The sequence below is a fragment of the Schistocerca americana genome, chromosome 11 (assembly GCF_021461395.2).
Source record: "Schistocerca americana isolate TAMUIC-IGC-003095 chromosome 11, iqSchAmer2.1, whole genome shotgun sequence".
Lineage (NCBI taxonomy): Eukaryota > Metazoa > Arthropoda > Insecta > Orthoptera > Acrididae > Schistocerca > Schistocerca americana.
This window is the reverse complement of record NC_060129.1, coordinates 179,135,986-179,156,683: the sequence shown is the minus strand read 5'-3', so window position 1 is coordinate 179,156,683 and position 20,698 is coordinate 179,135,986. Positions and strand designations below refer to the sequence as shown.

Genomic DNA, 20,698 nt, shown 5'->3' with positions numbered 1-20,698 from the left:
CTGATATTTCCAGAGCCACAGACGTCATAGTGACTGTTTCCAATATTTCGTTCAGTGTCTAATATAACCGGATTGGAGCTGCGACCGAAATATATTTGTAATTACACCGATAAATGTGTGACTGGTTTTCTAGAACGACTCTGCTTGGTGTCTGGGTGCGTGGAGAAGATAACCAGTCGCCAGAATGGATAGACGTTCCTGACTTATGGCGTGAGCTGTCACTGAGCCTGTCATAATGGACAGGTGGGGTACGAGGCTGTAGTTGACCTAACCATGTCGCCCTGTGGGAGGCTGAATAGGGAACTAGTACTCAATACGTGTTGGACAGCGTCTGCAAATATTCTCGGAGAAGATTCAATATGGCGAGTGGTTGCGCTTCGCTGTCCCCTGCATTAGCCAGTGGGAACAGAGTGTTCTGAAGAAGGATGAAAATGTCCATCTGTGTGTTTGCATACCTTGGTTCATGCACAAACAGGAAGAGCTTTCCCTGTCCGTAAGGCGACATTAACATCATCTTGTCTAATCCTAACATTTATGACGAGAATACTAAGACAGATATGCACGCTGACACTAGAGATTATGGGATAGGTGCAGCTTTAGTGCAAATTAAGGAGGATGCTTCCAGAGTACTTTCCCACTCAGAGATGAGTTACTCTGCAACCAATAAAAATTACTTTGTAGTAGAATAGGCAATCGACACGTTTCTGCCTTCTTTAGTTTGCAAACCATTCATCATTATGACAGACCATCGCTCTCTATGCTGGGTCACCAGTCTGAGGGATGTGCCAGATCGACTGATGAAATGGACACTGAGGCTGCAAGAGTGCCAAGTCTCAGTGGTATACAAAACAGATGGATCACAAGGACGCTGATTGTCTCTCAAGGAATAACTTGGCAGGACATAGCAGTGTGAACGAAATCTCAGTCATCACTGCTTTAAATGGCATGAATGCTGAACAAGGGAAGATCCAGGTCTGCTGAAAACCATACTATCTTAAACAAGGAGTTACTGACAAAAGAAGAAGTCCAATAAATAGTTGGATCATTTTGTGACAGAAACTATGATCTGTTGCAGCCACCATCTCCAGTTGGATGTCCCAGACCTGCAGCTAGCTACCCTGCAGTTTTTCTACAACAGTCCAACATACGGACAACTGGAATCAGGGAAGACTCTAGGCAGTATCAGACGCAGGTCTCACTGGCCTTGTCTCTACTGATCTGACAGGCACTATGTGAGCCACTGTAAGGAATGCCAGCAACAGAAACATGTGCTACAATTACCTCTTGGCCGTCTGGTACCACTCTCATGAACTGACTTCTTGGGGAGGTTCTAGGAGTCGACAAACTGGAATTGATGGCTAATAGTCTGCACTGACTATCTCACTCAATAAGTAGATGAAAGCTACAAATCTGGCCCAAACTGGTGGGGTGATCATCTAATATATATGATCTTTTCTTTACCTTCATTAAAAACTCTAATCTCCTTTAAACAAAAAAATTTAATATATAATGAAGTAAACTAAATAAAAATCGGAAAACTTATACATTTTAACCGAATATAAAATAATCTGAAAACTAGTTCAGCACAGTTTTAACTGAGTATAAAAATGTATGAAAATCAGTTAAATATAAATTTTCAACTGAATAAAAAAATCTCATGCATGAAAAAAGTTTAAAAATTTTTCTGTAAATAAATGGATTCATTTCTTAAGAAGCTCAACAATTCGAATTCTTTCAAAATATTTAAGGAGTTGGAATTAAATTATGATTATGTATATCACTGGCTGTAAATATTTTAATACTAGATATGGTGAAAAAACTGTATGGACCTTAATAATGAATTATTTAGCCAAACAGATATAATAAACTAGTTAGTGAATATCATTTTAATTATTTAGAATAAGGAGATGCTAAACTAAATTATTAAGGAAGAGAAACAAAAAACAGTGAGTTTCATGATCTGGAGCACACTACATGAACTGCGTAAGTTTTAACTATGTGAAATACAATCTAGAATTCAGTTTGTAGCAATAAAATACAGAATTTTTAAAATAAAAGGCATAAACTTTTAAAAATATAAAATCGTTTTTCATTTTTAAAAACTAATAATGTTTTGTTTTTATTTTTAAAATAGCCCTCTCACCAATTTAGTTTTCAAATATTTGCAACTTTCCATTTTCTAAAATCTTATAAAGTTTTTATATTACACATTAGCTCTCCCAAAAATCCATTAATTGTATATTCAAAACCAACAATAAACTCTATTTTTTTTTAAAAACGTAATAAATTTCTTATTTTTATTTTAATATATTAAATTTTTATTTTTTAAGTATAAAACTTTTTTCCTTATATATAAGGGAGCAATTAAACAGTCTGACAGTTGCTCAACTTCATAACTACTGCAAATTAAGTAATTTAAGGTGATATCATAAATTAAGGAAAGCAAATTTAATTAATTTTAAAGTTAAACACATTATCATCTATCAGAAAAACAGCAAAAGAAAAAGCTGGAGATGATCACATTGAGAAAGTGATGATGTTTTAAAAAATGATGAAGCTAAATCATTAATAGAAATATTTACTTTTTCTACTATGTTTTTGGTAAAACAGTGAAATAATATTTAGCTGATAAAGAAGTTAAAATGATTAAAAACTATTAATTTCGAAAATAGTGTGAACTTCGTTGACACTAATCACTTCTCTTGTATCGAAACCAAAATTATGAATGTAGCTGACCGAGATTTAAAATTATGTAATGGACTGAATATAGATTTTATAATTTATTATGAGTACAAAATGAAGTCAAACGCGAAAGTTTTGCAATTTGGGCATCAAACTCAAAATTATGGGATTACTATGCAAAATTATATTTTAAAAGTTTAAGAAAGGAAAGAAAATACTTTGAGACAAATGTTTAATTATCAAGCTTGAGGTTTTGCTTGTACATTAAATATTATTACTGAAGTACAAGTAGCAATTCACAGATATGTTCCATTAAGAGGTCTACACCAGAAAAAACAAAAGAAAAACAAGCATAAAGTAAAGTTAAAAACAATGATCAAAGATGTTTTCTATGGACTATAGCTTCAGCATTAAATCCAGCTCTCTGGACTTTCCGAATTCGAATTTTGCGATCGTTTTATGAAAGTGGCCGAGCTGGTTGTTGAAATTGTGTACACATAATTTAAGGTAGGATCAAGTAACACACATTGTCATTGGCAGAAAGAAATGTAAAAATCTAAATAGAATATGTAATTACAAGAAATTTATACAGAGCTTGAAGAAATAAGGTGTAATATTTCGTTTCCTTTTCAAAATAACAATATTTCAAAATGAGAGACTCAAATTAATGTATCTATTACTGTTTATTCATTTCCTAAAAATTTAAAGTAAACCCATAAAAGGTACAGTAATTTAATTAAAAACATATTAGATTACAATATTTAAATTTATATTTTAATTTATACTATTCACACTACCGTTGAATAAAAGCTTTATCTGAACATATTTCAAGACACATTAATAAAAATGGATATCTAAAATAAATTTGTCATTTAAATTTATAACATTTTAGTAGTAAGGGAAAATTATATAATCGCTCAAAAATTGTTTAAATAATAATCATTAAATGTAGAACTACCAGGAAAAGGTAAATACATGAAATCTGAAAATCATAAGTGTGCTCAAAGAGTTACTTTTTTGATTTATGGAGTTTTTGGAAGCTTGTTATAACACGTAATTTAAAAAATTTAGAAGTAGCAGCTGATGATAGTTCTAATGGTTTCTGTACAGAGAATCGAATGATATGTGTAACCCAACAACGAACAAATAAATCAAATCGAATTAAAATTCAAAAATTTAATATCAATCTTATGCTATAAAATAATAAAAATGTGAACCAAGTGGTTTTTGTTATTATATTAAATATATAAATCAATACTAGAAATATCCATTCATGTATAGAGGTCCCAGCTGTCATAAAATTTTTATTGAAAATATGAAAAAAAAGCTGATTAAATTGGGCAACTTGATTCTGAAGAATAAGAAATGAAACCTTTCACTTTTGAAGAACAATCAAGACAGAATAAAACTGAAATCGGTTCTGTGTGTAGAAAACATTATACAAAAAAGAAAGAAAGCTCATCATGATGATCAATAATTTATATGACTATAATTATCACCTCTTTGTGAAAGAGCTTGGTTACAATGAAAACGAGCTGGACTTAATACCAAATAATGAAAGAGAAATATTAGTTTTGGCAAACAAACAGAACATTTACATATGTATCTACATCTACATAGATACTCCTTGAGTCACTGTATGTTGCATGGTGGAGGGTACCCTGCACCACTAGTTTAGTTGTTATCCATATGAATAAACATAACATTTTGTTTAATACTATAAATCTCATTTATATTGAAATGTTTATACTTAATTTATCAAAAGAATTAACGTAAAATTTTAACTGTAACATTATAAAACCAAAATATGGAGAAAATATTGATCTTTGTTATCAGGATATGGACAGATATATCTATGATTTAGAAACTGAAGTTTTTTATGAAGCTATAGAGATAAAAACTGATTATTTTGATACTAGTGATTATGCACAAAATAATATTTATAATGTACCTAAGATTAATAAAAAAGTGTTAGAAAAATTGAAAAATTAATATATTGGTAAAATTATAGAAGAATTTTGCAGTTTAAGAGCAAAAATGTAAGCTTTTAAAGTTGGTGATGAGGAAAAGAAAAAATTAAAAGGAGTGAATAAATTTGCCTTTAATAGTAAAATTAGGTTTCAGATTATACATTGTTTAATTAACAAAAAAATAAATTTTACAATAAGTAGTAAATAGAACTATGAATTTAATGCAAAGCTTTAACCACGAAAATTATTCTCTTGCGACTGATAAATAATTTTTCAATCCTCATGATAGTAAAAGATATGTTTTAGAAAATGAAATAGACACAGTACCATATTGAAATTATGCAATTAAAAGATTGGATTAATTTTTGTAAAATTCACATTTAATATATTTATGTTTTTCATTAAGAAATAAACTAATATGTCTAAGGCATACTCTAAAACTATCATAATTAGTTTTTAACTTGTAATTTCCAGAAATCGTGAAAAACTCTTTTTATCACATTTCTCAATGCTGAATATATATGTGATAGTACCATTTTTGTACATTTGTCAGTTCAATGTTTCTTTTTAAATATATTTTTCTTACGATTATCTAACTCTTCCAAAACTGTAGAGAGACCCATTTACATAGAAAAATACTTTTTAGCTAATGCTGATAGAATTAACAATTATTATAATGTTCTCTTTCTATGTAATAATGTTTAAAAACATATTTTCCGCCATATAAAGAATTTGATTTTTATTATATATTTCTTAATGGTATTTATATAAACATAGTATACAAATTGTTCTATAACCATATTTTGTATAGTTTTGTGAAGTAAAATATTTGGTTATTTTCTCAAGCCTGTAGTTTTTACAAATCTTAGATTCGATGGCTTTCATGTATTGAAAATCGAAAATAAAAAAATTAGAATATAAAAAAGAATCATCTAAAAATACAAAAATTATAATAAAAAATTTTTCTAGTAAGTGGACCAATTCATAGAGCTTGTCAACAACATGCTTACATCTAATAATAAATAAGTTTTAATTATCGTTAATGAAAAAATGATCATTGGTTTAAAGCAAAAGATGTGTTTAACTTCTAGAATTTAAGAATATAATAAAAGCAGTTAGCTGAAGAATTCCAAGATGGTGTTTATGAAGACATTTTACCATCTGTTCTTGAACATGGTGAATGTAAAATGGAAGAGGAATTAATATGGTTATATAAAGGCTGTATAGAAAAAAAGAATGAGATCAAGTAAACAGTGGGGAAGTTGAGCTTTGTGAGATTGTTCAATTGCTCCCTTATTGAAAAGGAAAAAAATTATTAGGTTCAAAAAATAAAATATTTAATATGTTAAAAAGAAATGAAAAATAAAGAAATTATTGGTTTTTACAGAAAAGGAGGAAATCGAATTCATACAAGTTGTGAATATTTGAATACTAGATTTGTAGGAGAGCTAATTTGTAATATAACACAATTTAGTAGATGTTTAAAAAAGAAAACATTGGTGAATATTTGAATACTAGAGTGGTGAAAAGAAAACACTGGTGAATATTTGAATACTAGAGTGGTGAAAGAGTTAGTTCGTAAGATGGAAAATTATTAGATTTTAAAAATGAAAAATAAAAAATTATAAATTTTTTTAAAAATGAAAAAATTGATTTTATACTTTTATTAGACTTACAATTTTCAGTTTAAAAATTATCTATTGCATTTATAAAAACTGAATTTTAGATGATACTTCACTTAGTGAAATACTTATGGTGTTCATCTAGTGAATTGCACATCATTGAACTCATTATTTTTATTTGTTTCTATTCGTTTGTAATTAAAAATTATATAATTAATTTATTTATTATATCTGTTTTCCAAAATAATTCTAAATTCATTACTAAGCCCCACACAAACTTTTTCACTGTATGTTGTATTTAAATATTCACAACCAATAATATACATAAAAATTTAAGTCAAACTCATTAATTTTTTGAAAAATTAGAAAGCTTGAGTTGATTTAGAAATGAATCCATTCATATAAAGAAATATTTTTAAATTTATAAATATTTTTATTCCTTTCTTCTCAAAATTTTAAATTTTTTTCATGTGTGAGGTTTCTTTGTTTAGGTCAAAATTTATATGTAGCTGATTTCAATCATTTTTATTCTGTGTTAAAATGTATAATTATTTTATATCTGGTTAAATTAATTTAAATTTAAATTTATTGATTATATTTTGTTGAATTTATTTTTTAAAAGGAGGTTGTAAGGGTTAAGATAAAGGGGAATAATATTGGATGTAGTAGATTGCTGATCGCCCCACATGGTGGGGGTGCGAGGGGACGATTAGCAATTTTCATCTATTCCACCACACTGTCACCAAAGCTCTGTTGACTGTCAAAGCTCCAGAAGTTGCAATGTTCCTTGTAGAAGACATTATTTTTAAGTAAGATGCACCCCAAGTGCTAATCTCTGACTGCTGAACCTTTTACGACCTGAGACTAATGTCAAAATGAATTTCACATTGCAATATGGTCCACAGAATGTCAACTGCTTCCCACTCAGGCACGAATGACCACACAGAACACCTTACAAATTAGCTCTCCTACAAATCTAGTATTTATATATTCACAACTTGTATGAACTCGATTTCCTCTATGTTTGTCAGTTTTGAACAAACACATCACACACATATGACATGTCGAAGCAAGATACTACTGGCTTCACAGTGTTATTTCAACTCCACAATAGTGAGTGCGAAAGAACAGTGGATACACTATCCCATTTTAACCTGACAATACTCAGTATGACTACAAGAAACTACCATATGAGTTACTGCAGGTGTTAGCACATGATTCCGACATGTGCCCATCCTTCCTGATTTAGGTTTCCTGTGATTTACCTAACCTGCATCAGGCAAATGCCAGGTGGTTCCTGCAAAAGGCCATGGCTGCTTGCCTTCTCCATCCTTCCCTAATCCGAGCTTGTCGTCCATCTCTAATGACCTCACTGTCGACGGGATGTTAAACACTAATGCCTTCCTGCATACATGAAACACCTCATCACAGAGACAGAAGAAGCAAGGCGTCTGGCTCGCATATGGACCCTGGACACCCAGGAGAAGAACCAAGAGCACAGTAACGCCAAGCACTTACCAGCGAGGTAGAACTCAGGTGACTTCATGTGGATTTTCACGCCTGTGCTAGAAGTGAGACTGTCAAACAAGTTACTAAAGTGCTAGTTTGGGCTGTGTGGTATCCTTCGTTGTTTATCAGAGGTCACAAATGAAGTCAAGGATTCTGACCCTTACTCAAAAAGACAAAAATGCAGTGACGTCGTCTATGTCCTCTGTACGGAGCTGTACTGTAATGCTGAGTTGCACTTTGAGGATCATCATAGTGAATAAGATGCAACAGCACAACCAGAATGGAGGGTTCGCCATTGCTGGCATACAGAGCACCAAGACAATATCTATATCCAGGGCTCTGTGGTTAGCTCCATGTGTTCTGCTGGTCACTGTTTCTCCTGGAGAGCGAGCAATGGTGTGAGCTCTGGAGCATGTAGTGTGGTGCAGTGGTTAGAGTAGCTGGTTGACTTGCTGCAGGTCACCAGTTGTTCAAACACAAGTGCTGGAAAGTTGTCTGTTATGTGGTATTAGTCAGTTATGGTCGAATTTCGGAATTTCTGATGTTTGTATGTTCTGGAATATTCGATGGCTGCAGAAACGGCGGCAAGCTTGTCCAAAAGATCACAATTTTTCTTCTTCCATGTCGGTGTTCATAATAATTGCTTCAGCTCCAACATTGTGCTTCATTGACGACACATTTTTCGAATTTGGACTTGACTGTTGTTAATATGTGACTATATGATAGACTCCATTTAGTGACTAGACAAGGAAACTCATAAAGCTAGAAACTGATTGGCAACAGATCATCCACAGTATAATATTCACTGTTGACTGATGTCTTCGTACCATTGGCTGCAGTGCGTGTGGTAGGGAGTCCTAAGTTTTCTGCAACACTGGGATGTATAGTACGCCCAAATTAATGTGGAGTCAACTGGGGGAGCGTGGAGAGAGAGGCAGTGGTGGTGGCGGTGGTGTTGGTGGGGGGGGGGGGGGGGGCGCTCAGAACGCTGTCGGGGAAACGCTGAACGCTGGAGGGGAAGTGTCGTTCTAAACTGAAGCCTACAATAACATTTTTTGGGAAATGTTAAGTGGGGCCCCAGCATGCCCGCACTTGCATGATGACATTCAAAAAGATCTATCATCTCTTCATTAGTTAGTAGCTAAAAACAATTACACAAAAAATACGGTTCTACGCGCTTCAGTCTGGAACCGCGCTGCTGCTGCGGTCGCAGGTTCGAATCCTGCCTCGGGCATGGATGTGTGTGATGTCCTTAGGTTAGTTAGGTTTAAGTAGTTCTAAGGTCTAGGGGACTAATGACCTCAGAAGTTGAGTCACATAGTGCTCAGAGCCATTTGAACCATTTGAACCCAGAAATGCAGCGATTTGTTTTCGTCTGGTTTGTTAAGCATTTGTAACTTTCAGAGAAGAGTCACGAATGGGGAATTTTCAGTAAAACCTGCACTTTTCTGTTATTTCCCTGTTAAAATTTTCTTGTTTTGCCAAACCTCAGTCGAATTTACAGAGTCTGACCTCACTAACATGTTGTACAGACACAGCTGAACGAGAATTCTGAAACAGTGGTTTATTAAGTGTATTAAGTAAGGAACTGAGGACAAATAATGTCAGCGGCTTATGAAAAAGCAAAACCTCGGTCCAAAGTAGATGTTAATGACTTCACCTATGTTGTTACAAAACCCGTGGCATTTATCTTTCACCAGGTATAGATGGCCCTTAAAAATTACATTCTTTGATCATAATAGTCTGTAGTTAGTGCAATAAGATGGTAGATAATGAAGTTTTGCGTAATAACCATACAGTAAAATACTGTCCTCTTTGTGTGCTGTCATTTGCGAAAATCTCATTTCGATATATAAAACCGTTTACGAAATATGAGGAATGTTGCAGATATTTCACTTGGCTTTATCCCTGGCGTGGTACGAGCGCAAATGAGTGCACCACGTCAGATCAATTTTCTCGAGATTGGTGACAGATAGAGACCTCCAGCCAAGTCTAAAGAAAAAGTCAGTATCTTAGCTACGTTTCATAGGCAGTAACGTAGTGTGTAATATCCGCCAAAAGCATAGTGAGCCATATTTTTCATTGCAAACTTTTTCGAATTTCGTGCAGTGTCTTACTTCCACGAAAGTACCACAATGACTATGACCCTTAGCAAAATGATGCACACATCATAATACATAGTAAACTTTATTGTGCACAAGTTGTGCATATTGAGATACATTACTTAACACAGAGGTCTATGATCGCTTTCCCACGGTTTTTACACGTTCGTACGTGAAAGGAGGAAGTACAAACATGTTCCGGGAAAATCAGGAATACAGAAATACAAGTCGCTGAGGAATGCAATAAATAGGAAGTGCAGGGAAGCTAAGACGAACTGGCTGCAGGAAAAATGTGAAAACATCGAAAAAGATATGATTGTCGGAACGACAGACTCAGCATACAGGAAAGTCAAAACAACCTTTGGTGACGTTAAAGGCAACGGTGGTAACATTAAGAGTGCAACGGGAATTCCACTGTTAAATGCAGAGGAGAGAGCAGATAGGTGGAAAGAATACATTGAAAGCCTCTATGAGGGTGAAGATTTGTCTGATGTGATAGAAGAAGAAACAGGAGTCGATTTAGAAGAGATAGAGGATCCAGTATTAGAATCGGAATTTAAAAGAGCTTTGGAGGACTTACGGTCAAATAAGGCAGAAGGGTTAGATAACATTCCATCAGAATTTCTAATATTATTGGGGGAAGTGGCAACAAAACGACTATTCACGTTGGTGTGTAGAATATATGAGTCTGGCGATATACCATCTCACTTTTGGAAAAGCATCATCCATACAATTCCGAAGACGGCAAGAGCTGACAAGTGCGAGAATTATCGCACAATCAGCTTAACAGCTCATGCATCGAAGCTGCTTACAAGAATAATATACAGAAGAATGGAAAAGAAAATTGAGAATGCACTAGGTGACGATCAGTTTGGCTTTAGGAAAAGTAAACGGACGAGAGAGGCAATTCTGATGTTACGGCTAATAATGGAAGCAAGGCTACAGAAAAATCAAGACACTTTCATAGGATTTGTCGACCTGGAAAAAGCGTTCGACAATATAAAATGGTGCAAGCTGTTCGAGATTCTGAAAAAAGTAGGGGTAAGCTATAGGGAGAGACGGGTCATATACAATATGTACAACAACCAAGAGGGAATAATAAGAGTGGACGATCAAGAACGAAGTGCTCGTATTAAGAAGGGTGTAAGACAAGGCTGTAGCCTTTCGCCCCTACTCTTCAATCTGTACATCGAGGAAGCAATGATGGAAATAAAAGAAAGGTTCAGGAGTGGAATTAAAATACAAGGTGAAAGGATAACAATGATACGATTCTCTGATGACATTGCTATCCCGAGTGAAAGTGAAGAAGAATTAAATGATCTGCTGAACGGAATGAACAGTCTAATGAGTACACAGTATGGTTTGAGAGTAAATCGGAGAAAGACGAAGGTAATGAGAAGTAGTAGAAATGAGAACAGCGAGAAACTTAACATCAGGATTGATGGTCACGAAGTCAATGAAGTTAAGGAATTCTGCTAGCTAGGCAGTAAAATAACCAATGACGGACGGAGCAAGGAGGACATCAAAAGCAGACTCGCTATGGCAAAAAAGGCATTTCTGGCCAAGAGAAGTCTACTGATATCAAATACCGGCCTTAATTTGAGGAAAAAATTTCTGAGGATGTACGTCTGGAGTACAGCATTGTATGGTAGTGAAACATGGACTGTGGGAAAACCGGAACAGAAGAGAATCGAAGCATTTGAGATGTGGTGCTACAGACGAATGTTGAAAATTAGGTGGACTGATAAGGTAAGGAATGAGGAGGTTCTACGCAGAATCGGAGAGGAAAGGAACATGTGGAAAACACTGATAAGGAGAAGGGACAGGATGATAGGACATCTGCTAAGACATGAGGGAATGACTTCCATGGTACTAGAGGAAGCTGTAGAGGGCAAAAACTGTAGAGGAAGACAGAGATTGGAATACGTCAAGCAAATAATTGAGGACGTAGGTTGCAAGTGCTACTCTGAGATGAAGAGGTTAGCACAGGAAAGGAATTCGTGGCGGGCCGCATCAAACCAGTCAATAGACTGATGAAAAAAAAAAAAAAAACGTGGTATTGGTCACAATGTTTTTCACAGATTTCACATATGCATATCGAGTCCGGGTCTTGGTATGTCTTCGTCCTGCGGATTATGTGATGGTAGCCGTGGACCGCCAGCCGTGCAGCGACAGTTCGTGGTTTGCGCCGGTCGATGCTCTGTTCATCATGGCCTCTGAAGAGTAGACCTCTGGTTGTATCTTCTCCATCTCTAGCCATACTCTCTTCCAGTGGTCCGTGTAGGGCATTTCCATCTCAGGTCCTCTACTTTCGCGAGTTCTTACGCTAGTCTTGACTTGGTGTACTTGGAAATTTCGGGGCTGCCTTCAGGAATCTGGCTTTCACTTTTTCCATTCGTAGCAGGTCTCCATAGCTTAGCTTTTCCCAAGTTATCTCTATTCCATATGTTAGAACAGGAACGACTTTGGCTTCGAAGAGGGCCATGGCTGTATCCAGGGATAGTTTGCTTAGTGACCTGATGTCGTAGACGGCTTTGGTTGCGTCTGCTGCTCGTTGTGTAGTCTGGATTCTGTATGAGTGAGCTGTCGTCTCAACCGTTGCGCCAGGATATGTGAAGCTGTTCGTAGTTGGTAGAGGTTCTCGTTTGAGGTACATTTTGTCCTCCGTGGATAGGCGTCCTCTTTTTCCTGAAGACCATGTGTACAGTCAATCTGCGTTTATCTGCAGTATGTTGTGTTCGGCCCATGTTCCAAGAGCATTTATTCCTTTCTGTAGCTCATTTGTATCGTGTGATCCCACCACCATGTCGTCTGCGAATATATAGATCTTGAAGGATGGAGCCGACGTTCTTGTTGCTAGGACCACGTCGTGTGTGGGTACAATGAACAGGACTGTAACACTCCACTCCATTTTTCTGTGTAGTTTCTTGCGAGGTTGTTGCGTTGTCTGATATTACGATGGTGTCTTTGCTCAGGATGTTGTGTGTCACCAGTGGCAACAATATATTCCCGTCTGCACTGTTGCCCACCCATATGCAATACCCTGCCCACCCAAATGCAATACCCCTGGGTTATCCTTCAGAGAAATCGGTGATCACTTCGGACAGAACCGAACAACTGAGATGTGCGTCTGTAGTTGCCATTTGCAAGAGGGTACAACGGATCGTCAGGAACGATTGCAACAACCTCTTTGGACCAATGTATGTGATGACTTGCATGCTATGTGCGTGGCGGTTATGGATCGCTCTGCTACATCACGAACCATATTGCTACAAATTCGGTCTGTTGCGCAACAAACAGTGTCCGCGCGTGCTGTACCACGTCGTTTGGAGCAGAGTGGACTGTCGGCGAGGCGTCCATTGTTTCGTTTAGCAGTGAGTCAACGCCTCAGGCGTTAGCGCAGGCAATGATGCAGCGAAGGGTGGACATGGACAACCGAAAAGAACGACGTAGTTTTTACCGACAAACGCCGATTCTACCTGCACCGCCACAGCGGTCGGATTAGAGTCCGGAGACACTGCGGTGAGAGATTCTTGAGCTGTTCCTATATGCATCGCCAGACTGGTTCTGAACCCAGTATATAATGGTTTGGGTTGGTATCGGGTTCCACTCCCGCATCCTCCTAGTACGCATTGCCAGTATAATAACCGGCAAACTTTATATCTCCGCAGTGTTGGAGCCTGTTGACCTCCCATACCTTCAAACGAGCTCGCAAACGGCCACATTCCAACAGGATAAAGCGCGACCACACGTGGGACGCAATGTTCGAGACTTCTTCATCCCCCATCGGACTGCAGTGCTACCCAATCTCTCGCCCATCTAAAACGTCGGCAGAACATATGCTTCGGGATACCTATCCGTTGCTTCATCAGACCGACTTCGGCAATATGTGGAAGCAGCATGGAATGCTATACACCGATAATACATTAGGAGCCTCTCTGTTTCAATACCGAGGCGTGTAGCAGCGGCCTACAGCCAGCAATGGCAGCAACACTCAATACTGATTTCATTACCTTCATCACTTTACATCGTTCTGTAGTTTCAGTCACATGATCTTTGTACAACGTGTTTTCTCCCAAATCAGTTTGGCTGTGATATGTCTGCTCCTTCTCGATGTTGCTTTTTGGATGACCAGCAGTGTATATTTTTGAGACTACACAGTTGCAGTATGAAACAATTTACTCAAATATCTAAAACTAATGAAAATAATTTTCTTACAAATGAAGAAAAATTAAAAGATTTCTTCGTTCATAAAAGAAATATTTAGTGTTGTGTGTAGCTATGTTACAACGAGTTCTAGGTTACATAAATAGTAGGCTGCGATTCATTGCTACCATACCTGCAAACTGCAGATTCTCCACAAAAGATACTGCATATGACTTGTAGGTCGCATAATTGATTACTGCTCAGTTGTGTGGGATCTATGTTACGTTTGAATGGCAAGAATCATCGCGATCATACGAAGATGAGTGGTGTGAATGGTCACATACTCACTAGACTTACTAAAGAGTGCACCAGAAGTGCAGGAAAATGTTTGTGAGCAGAGACGCAATAAATGTCACGAAAACTTTCTAGGGAAGTGTCAAAAAGTGTCTTTGAGGGCAAGGTAGGAATATTCTTCGACCATCATATCGGATATACGCTGATGAGCCAAAAGATTATGACCACCTGCTTAATAGCTTTTTTGTCCGTATTTGGGACGAAATACATCACTGATCCTGCGTATCAGCGATCCGACAGTGTTGACAGGTTGTGTAAGTATTGCCATTACATATCTATGCACTGATCATGTAATTCGCGTCAATGACGGGCCGCTCTTTTCCGTACATGGTTATGGCGCCTGATAGCGACCCAGATGGGTTCCATAGGACTTACATCAGACGAATTTAGTCTCCGAGACATCAACGTGAGTTCACTAAATGCTCCTCAGACCACTGTAGCAAGGCTATGGCTCCGAGAGACGGACAATTGCACTGCTGAAAGACGACATAGCCGTCGAGGAAGATATCAAGAATGAAGGGATGCAGGTGGTTCGCAGCTGTTAGCGTGTCTTCGACTACTACCACAGGTCCCATTCAAGTGGAGGAGAATGTCTCCCATAGCATGCGACGGTCGCACCAACATCGACCTAACGTAGGGTGAATGTGATTCACCTGAAGAGCTGACGCGTTGACATCGACGGTCCAATCCCGATGGTACCGCGCCCACTTCAGTCATAATTGACGATGCCGTTGGGTCAATATACAGGGTGTTTCAAAAATGACCGGTATATTTGAAACGGCAATAAAAACTAAACGAGCAGCGATAGAAATACACCGTTTGTTGCAATATGCTTGGGACAACAGTAAATTTTCAGGCGGACAAACTTTCGAAATTACAGTAGTTACAATTTTCAACAACAGATGGCGCTGCGGTCTGGGAAACTCTATAGTACGATATTTTCCACATATCCACCATGCGTAGCAATAATATGGCGTAGTCTCTGAATGAAATTACCCGTAACGTTTGACAACGTGTCTGGCGGAATGGCATCACATGCAGATGAGATGTACTGCTTCAGCTGTTCAATTGTTTCTGGATTCTGGCGGTACACCTGGTCTTTCAAGTGTCCCCACAGAAAGAAGTCACAGGGGTTCATGTCTGGCGAATAGGGAGGCCAATCCACGCCACCTCCTGTATGTTTCGGGTAGCCCAAAGCAATCACACGATCATCGAAATATTCATTCAGGAAATTAAAGACGTCGGCCGTGCGATGTGGCCGGGCACCATCTTGCATAAACCACGAGGTGTTCGCAGTGTCGTCTAAGGCAGTTTGTACCGCCACAAATTCACGAAGAATGTCCAGATAGCGTGATGCAGTAATCGTTTCTGATCTGAAAAATGGGCCAATGATTCCTTTGGAAGAAATGGCGGCCCAGACCAGTACTTTTTGAGGATGCAGGGACGATGGGACTGCAACATGGGGCTTTTTGGTTCCCCATATGCGCCAGTTCTGTTTATTGACGAAGCCGTCCAGGTAAAAATAAGCTTCGTCAGTAAACCAAATGCTGCCCACATGCATATCGCCGTCATCAATCCTGTGCACTAAATCGTTAGCGAATATCTCTTGTGCAGCAATGGTAGCGGCACTGAGGGGTTGCCGTGTTTGAATTTTGTATGGATAGAGGTGTAAACTCTGGCGCATGAGACGATACGTGGACGTTGGCGTCATTTGGACCGCAGCTGCAGCACGGCGAACGGAAACCCGAGGCCGCTGTTGGATCACCTGCTGCACTAGCTGCGTGTTGCCCTCTGTGGTTGCCGTACGCGGTCGCCCTACCTTTCCAGCACGTTCATCCGTCACATTCCCAGTCCGTTGAAATTTTTCAAACAGATCCTTTATTGTATCGCTTTTCGGTCCTTTGGTTACATTAAACCTCCGTTGAAAACTTCGTCTTGTTGCAACAACACTGTGTTCTAGGTGGTGGAATTCCAACACCAGAAAAATCCTCTGTTCTAAGGAATAAACCATGTTGTCTACAGCACACTTGCACGTTGTGAACAGCACACGCTTACAGCAGGAAGACGACGTACAGAATGCGCACCCACAGACTGCGTTGTCTTCTATATCTTTCACATCACTTGCAGCGCCATCTGTTGTTGAAAATTGTAACTACTGTAATTTCGAAAGTTTATCCGCCTGAAAATGTACTGTTGTCCCAAGCATATTGCAACAAACGGTGTATTTCTATCGCTGCTCGTTTAGTTTTTATTGCCATTTCAAATATACCAGTCATTTTTGAAACACCCTGTACAAACATGCAGGGGTGGTCTGCTGCGGAGGCCCACGTACAACAATGTACAATGATCGGTGTGCTTCGAAACACTTGTGCGTGCACCACCACTGTACTATTTAGACAGAGATGCCACACAGACCACCATGTATCTTGTTACAGAGCAGACAAGCCTCTAAACCCCCATGTTCTGTGATGAGTAATGGACGTCCACCAATTTAGCGCCTAGTGGTAATTTCACTCACTGTATTTGCACCTCTTTCTGTAGATGTTTTGAACATTCGACCAGCTTCGCCGTTTTAGAGATACTAGTTCACAGGCTCTGCGCAATAATAATCTCCCCTTTGTCAAAGTCGCATGTCACAATGGATTACCCAATTTTGAGCCCGTGTCTTACATAGGGTGATCCCCCATCCGTGGCTGATCCACTCACCTACTTTTGTTACTGCATCAAGCGCATACAACGCCACCAGACGGCATATAATAACTTCACTGTGGGAGGTGGTCATAATCCTCTGCCTGATCAGTGTAAAACAGTCGCAGAGTAGATGCTTCTTCTTCATAGCTGCATCTCCCTATAATATTAGGCAAAGTGTTTCTACTGTGCGAAGATTCGAAGTGGGGGTTACGAATGCAGTCTGCATATCGCCTCAAAGCGAGATTTCTGTGTGTAGAGCAGGATAAATGGGCTTCCTACTAAACGTATCCACGTGCTGCTTACACCTCAGTCTGTTTTCCACCTCCATGCCAAGAATTGTCACGCATGAAGCCGTACCTAGTGTCAACCCAATTACATCCGCTTGTGACGCCTGGAATCGCGCAGTACAGAAATTTGTTGGAAGGTGTAGTTCTTTATTGGGAATCAGTCGTAAGTCTGCTGCGTAATACCCCTGGCTGTTTGCCTTGTCTGTGCCCTTCATTAGTGTTATCGGTAAACTCACAGGTTTCGTAGAGTCCTCCAGTACCCCTACTGCATCCTTCATACAGGTCAAGGTGCCGTACCGTTCGTAACGCTTCTCAACATTTGTAACAGAAGTGTAGTGGGCGTTTGTGGGGAAACAAGTGTCTGCATTGCAGGGAGACCACGGCGGCCCCCTCGTCATCGACAGCGACGGAGAGCTCTTGCAGGTGGGTGTGGCCAGCTTCTGCCACCGCACCTGCACGGACGAGACACCCGGCGCCTACTCCAAAGTGACCGCCTACATGGAATGGATCACCAGAACCGCCGAGATCCGTGATGACTGAGAAACTGCCAAAAGACGTCATTACAGTTGCTTCAGTGATTATGGGACTTTGATGGCGGTCTGCTCAAGGTGTCGGCTCCTATTTTCTCCTTACATCTACTGTCGTTATTCATTAACCTACCATTTCCACCGTACAATATGGACTTGTTGGGACACTGGGATTTCTCGGTGGAAGGGGGGAGATATTTATTCATCTCCTTTTCCGTTATCGCCGCTCACTGTGTGTGCAATGTCATGCGAAGCCACGGTGAGGTTGCTGTCCGGGACCACTCCCGAGACATGGAGGCGACGTGTGACAAGGTTGCGAGAGAGGGCAGAAGTACCTCAGTTCTGAAAGACAGGCAACTTTGGTCACACAGCCACAGCAGAAGTTATACTGGGAGGAAACTTGTAAAAGAGTGTGCTGGAGACTTTGAAATAAAAATTTTGTAAACTATATCACTAAACACTCCTCTACTGCCTGGTAGCTTGTATGCCTTCGCCCTTCCATAAGGAATTGTCGTTCACAGAGGTTTAGAAAAGAGCGTCAGACACTTCCACAGAAAGTGGGTTTCACAGATAGAAGGCTTAAAATTAAGAGGCAATGTTACAATGATTTTGATACTGTAAATCATAAACTCATTTCCAAAAGGTATCAAACACGAAAAATTGAAAAATGTGATAATAGATGGCATCACTACGTAGAACCGTTACCAATGTAATAAAACCCTTATTTATTGCAAAACGAACCATATTAATCATATTTTTCACCTTAAGACTTGCTCTTCATGGCGAGGAGTACCAAATTCAGTCTTATTTCCCTTCCAATAAGTAACAAATCCTGGAGACCAATCGCTACTCGTCTTGGTAACGATGTCGCACACAATATGGCCGACATTTGATTACATGGCATTGTATGTGATATTTAACAGAGATACTTGGCATAATGTGTATCAACATCTGTCTCAATATAGCAACAAAGCTATGAAACATATTCTGATGCTGATGTCGTTGTAAAACTTTTCTGTCTCTCTTGTTAAATTTGACTTTACGGATTTGTTACCTTTTTGAAATGAGCTTCTCAAATGCGGTGGGGTTGAACACGTAATTGAAGTTTCAGATTTGTCACGTAAATAAATAACAAAAAATGTAAAATGTTGAAGTTTGTGCAAGGACAAAATATATTTAATAAATCAGATTACTCATAGTAACTCAAATAATCATTGTCAAAATTGTAAAACAATGATTATAATAAAATTTATTTTACTTTTCAGGCTATGGCCTTATCAGAACATAAAGATGAAGTCATGCCAGAGGGCTTCACACAAATTAAATGAGTTTATATGGATTCTGTTACAACACTTAACAAGAGCAGAAGCTGGCTGAGCTGAATCAGCACTGACCTTGTAATGATTCACAGGCGCCTCTAGAGGTGTAGTTGTTTGTGTTGTCTGACAAACAGTAAACATCAGTAAAAATACAGAATTCGGTTTGGAACTCAAATGGACGGTACACCCTAACCTGAGATTATTGATTTGTGTCGAAATACAGAAGCACAAAGTCTTTTCTTGTATTACACAGCACAATCCCTTTGAGAATAACACAAAAATATCTTATTGATGGATACAAGCAGGTGTATGATTTGCTTAGAATACTGGGAACTTATACTCTGACAAAATTAAATTTCAATTAAACCTTTTATATGATAAATGAAGATAACTTACAGTGGAATGTGCCAGGTCCTTGTGTTGTCAGGTAGTAGTGAAACACAGCATTTACTTAAATGAAAACTTGTGAAAAATAAGTAAACCCTACCCAGTGCAGGGATAGCTCTGGTTTTAAAATAAAAGCGGGTGATGTCAAATAGTAGATTTCAAGGGAAACACAATTCAGTGTGATAACATTAATCGCTTATTGGTTGTAGGAGATACTTCGAATGGGAAGTGAGGGGTAGTAGTGGGACACTACAAGAAGGGAGGACCGATGCAAAGCGAGGTAGACAAACAGTACATCCAGCAGAGTGTATCTGAAACTACTCTCCTTCAGCTAAATAAGTAACGGACTATGAAACAGATGACTGAGAAAGAGAGTAAGACTTAGAGAGGGAAGGGCAAGAAATACAACCAGGTGTCATCCAACAGCAGGTGCCCACCGATTTAGGCTGACAGAATTCACGACGTAGATCGGCAGAACTGACAATTGTGGCCGCACCTCCACGGTAGCTGAAGCAACTGGGGCACTGCAATACTTCCAAAGTAGTCCTTGTCTGCCGTGGGACAGGCAGAAGTACCAAAGTCAAAATGGACTTTACAACTTTGGAATTATATGGAAATTTATTGAAATAACTTACAGGATCAGTAGGTGTGTCATTTTGTAACGAATAACCTCGATTCACGTAATGCATCAGTAGCCCATCCCAGCAGCATGATCGCCAGCGTCGTGAACAGTTACAATGGCCACTTGCACGGAGTGCGATTGCTGCGTGTTTTGGTTTCAAGACACGAAATCTGTAACAACTGTTTGGCGTAAGTTTCGCACTGAACACGCTAAAGACCCTCCAAGGAGGTCTACAATTGACTCTTGGTACAAGGACATTGTTGGGACTGGTTGTTCACTGCAACATGATAATACACAAAAATTAGCCTTGAAGGGCCAATACCATGGCGACCTCGCTCTCCAGGCTTGGAGTCAATGGATGTTTCTCCTTTGGGGTCTCATTAAAGATCGTGTGAACACTATGTGATCAAAATTATCCGGACACCCGCGAAAACACTCGCTTTTCATTTTTGGTGCATTGTGCTGCCACTACTGCCAGGT

At 38.7% G+C, this 20,698-nt stretch overlaps 1 protein-coding gene across 1 annotated transcript in view; it reads left to right on the top strand.

Annotated features, from left to right (window-relative positions):
* The window catches only part of LOC124554140 (chymotrypsinogen B-like), a 190,098-nt gene extending 172,185 nt beyond the window's left edge, over nt 1–17,913 (top strand). Inside the window, exon 5 of the mRNA XM_047128205.1 lies at nt 17,736–17,913. Within this exon, the coding sequence (XP_046984161.1) occupies nt 17,736–17,903 (168 nt within the window). The 3' untranslated portion in view covers nt 17,904–17,913. The remainder of the gene's footprint in view (nt 1–17,735) is intronic.
* Nucleotides 17,914–20,698: the final 2,785 nt, after the last annotated feature.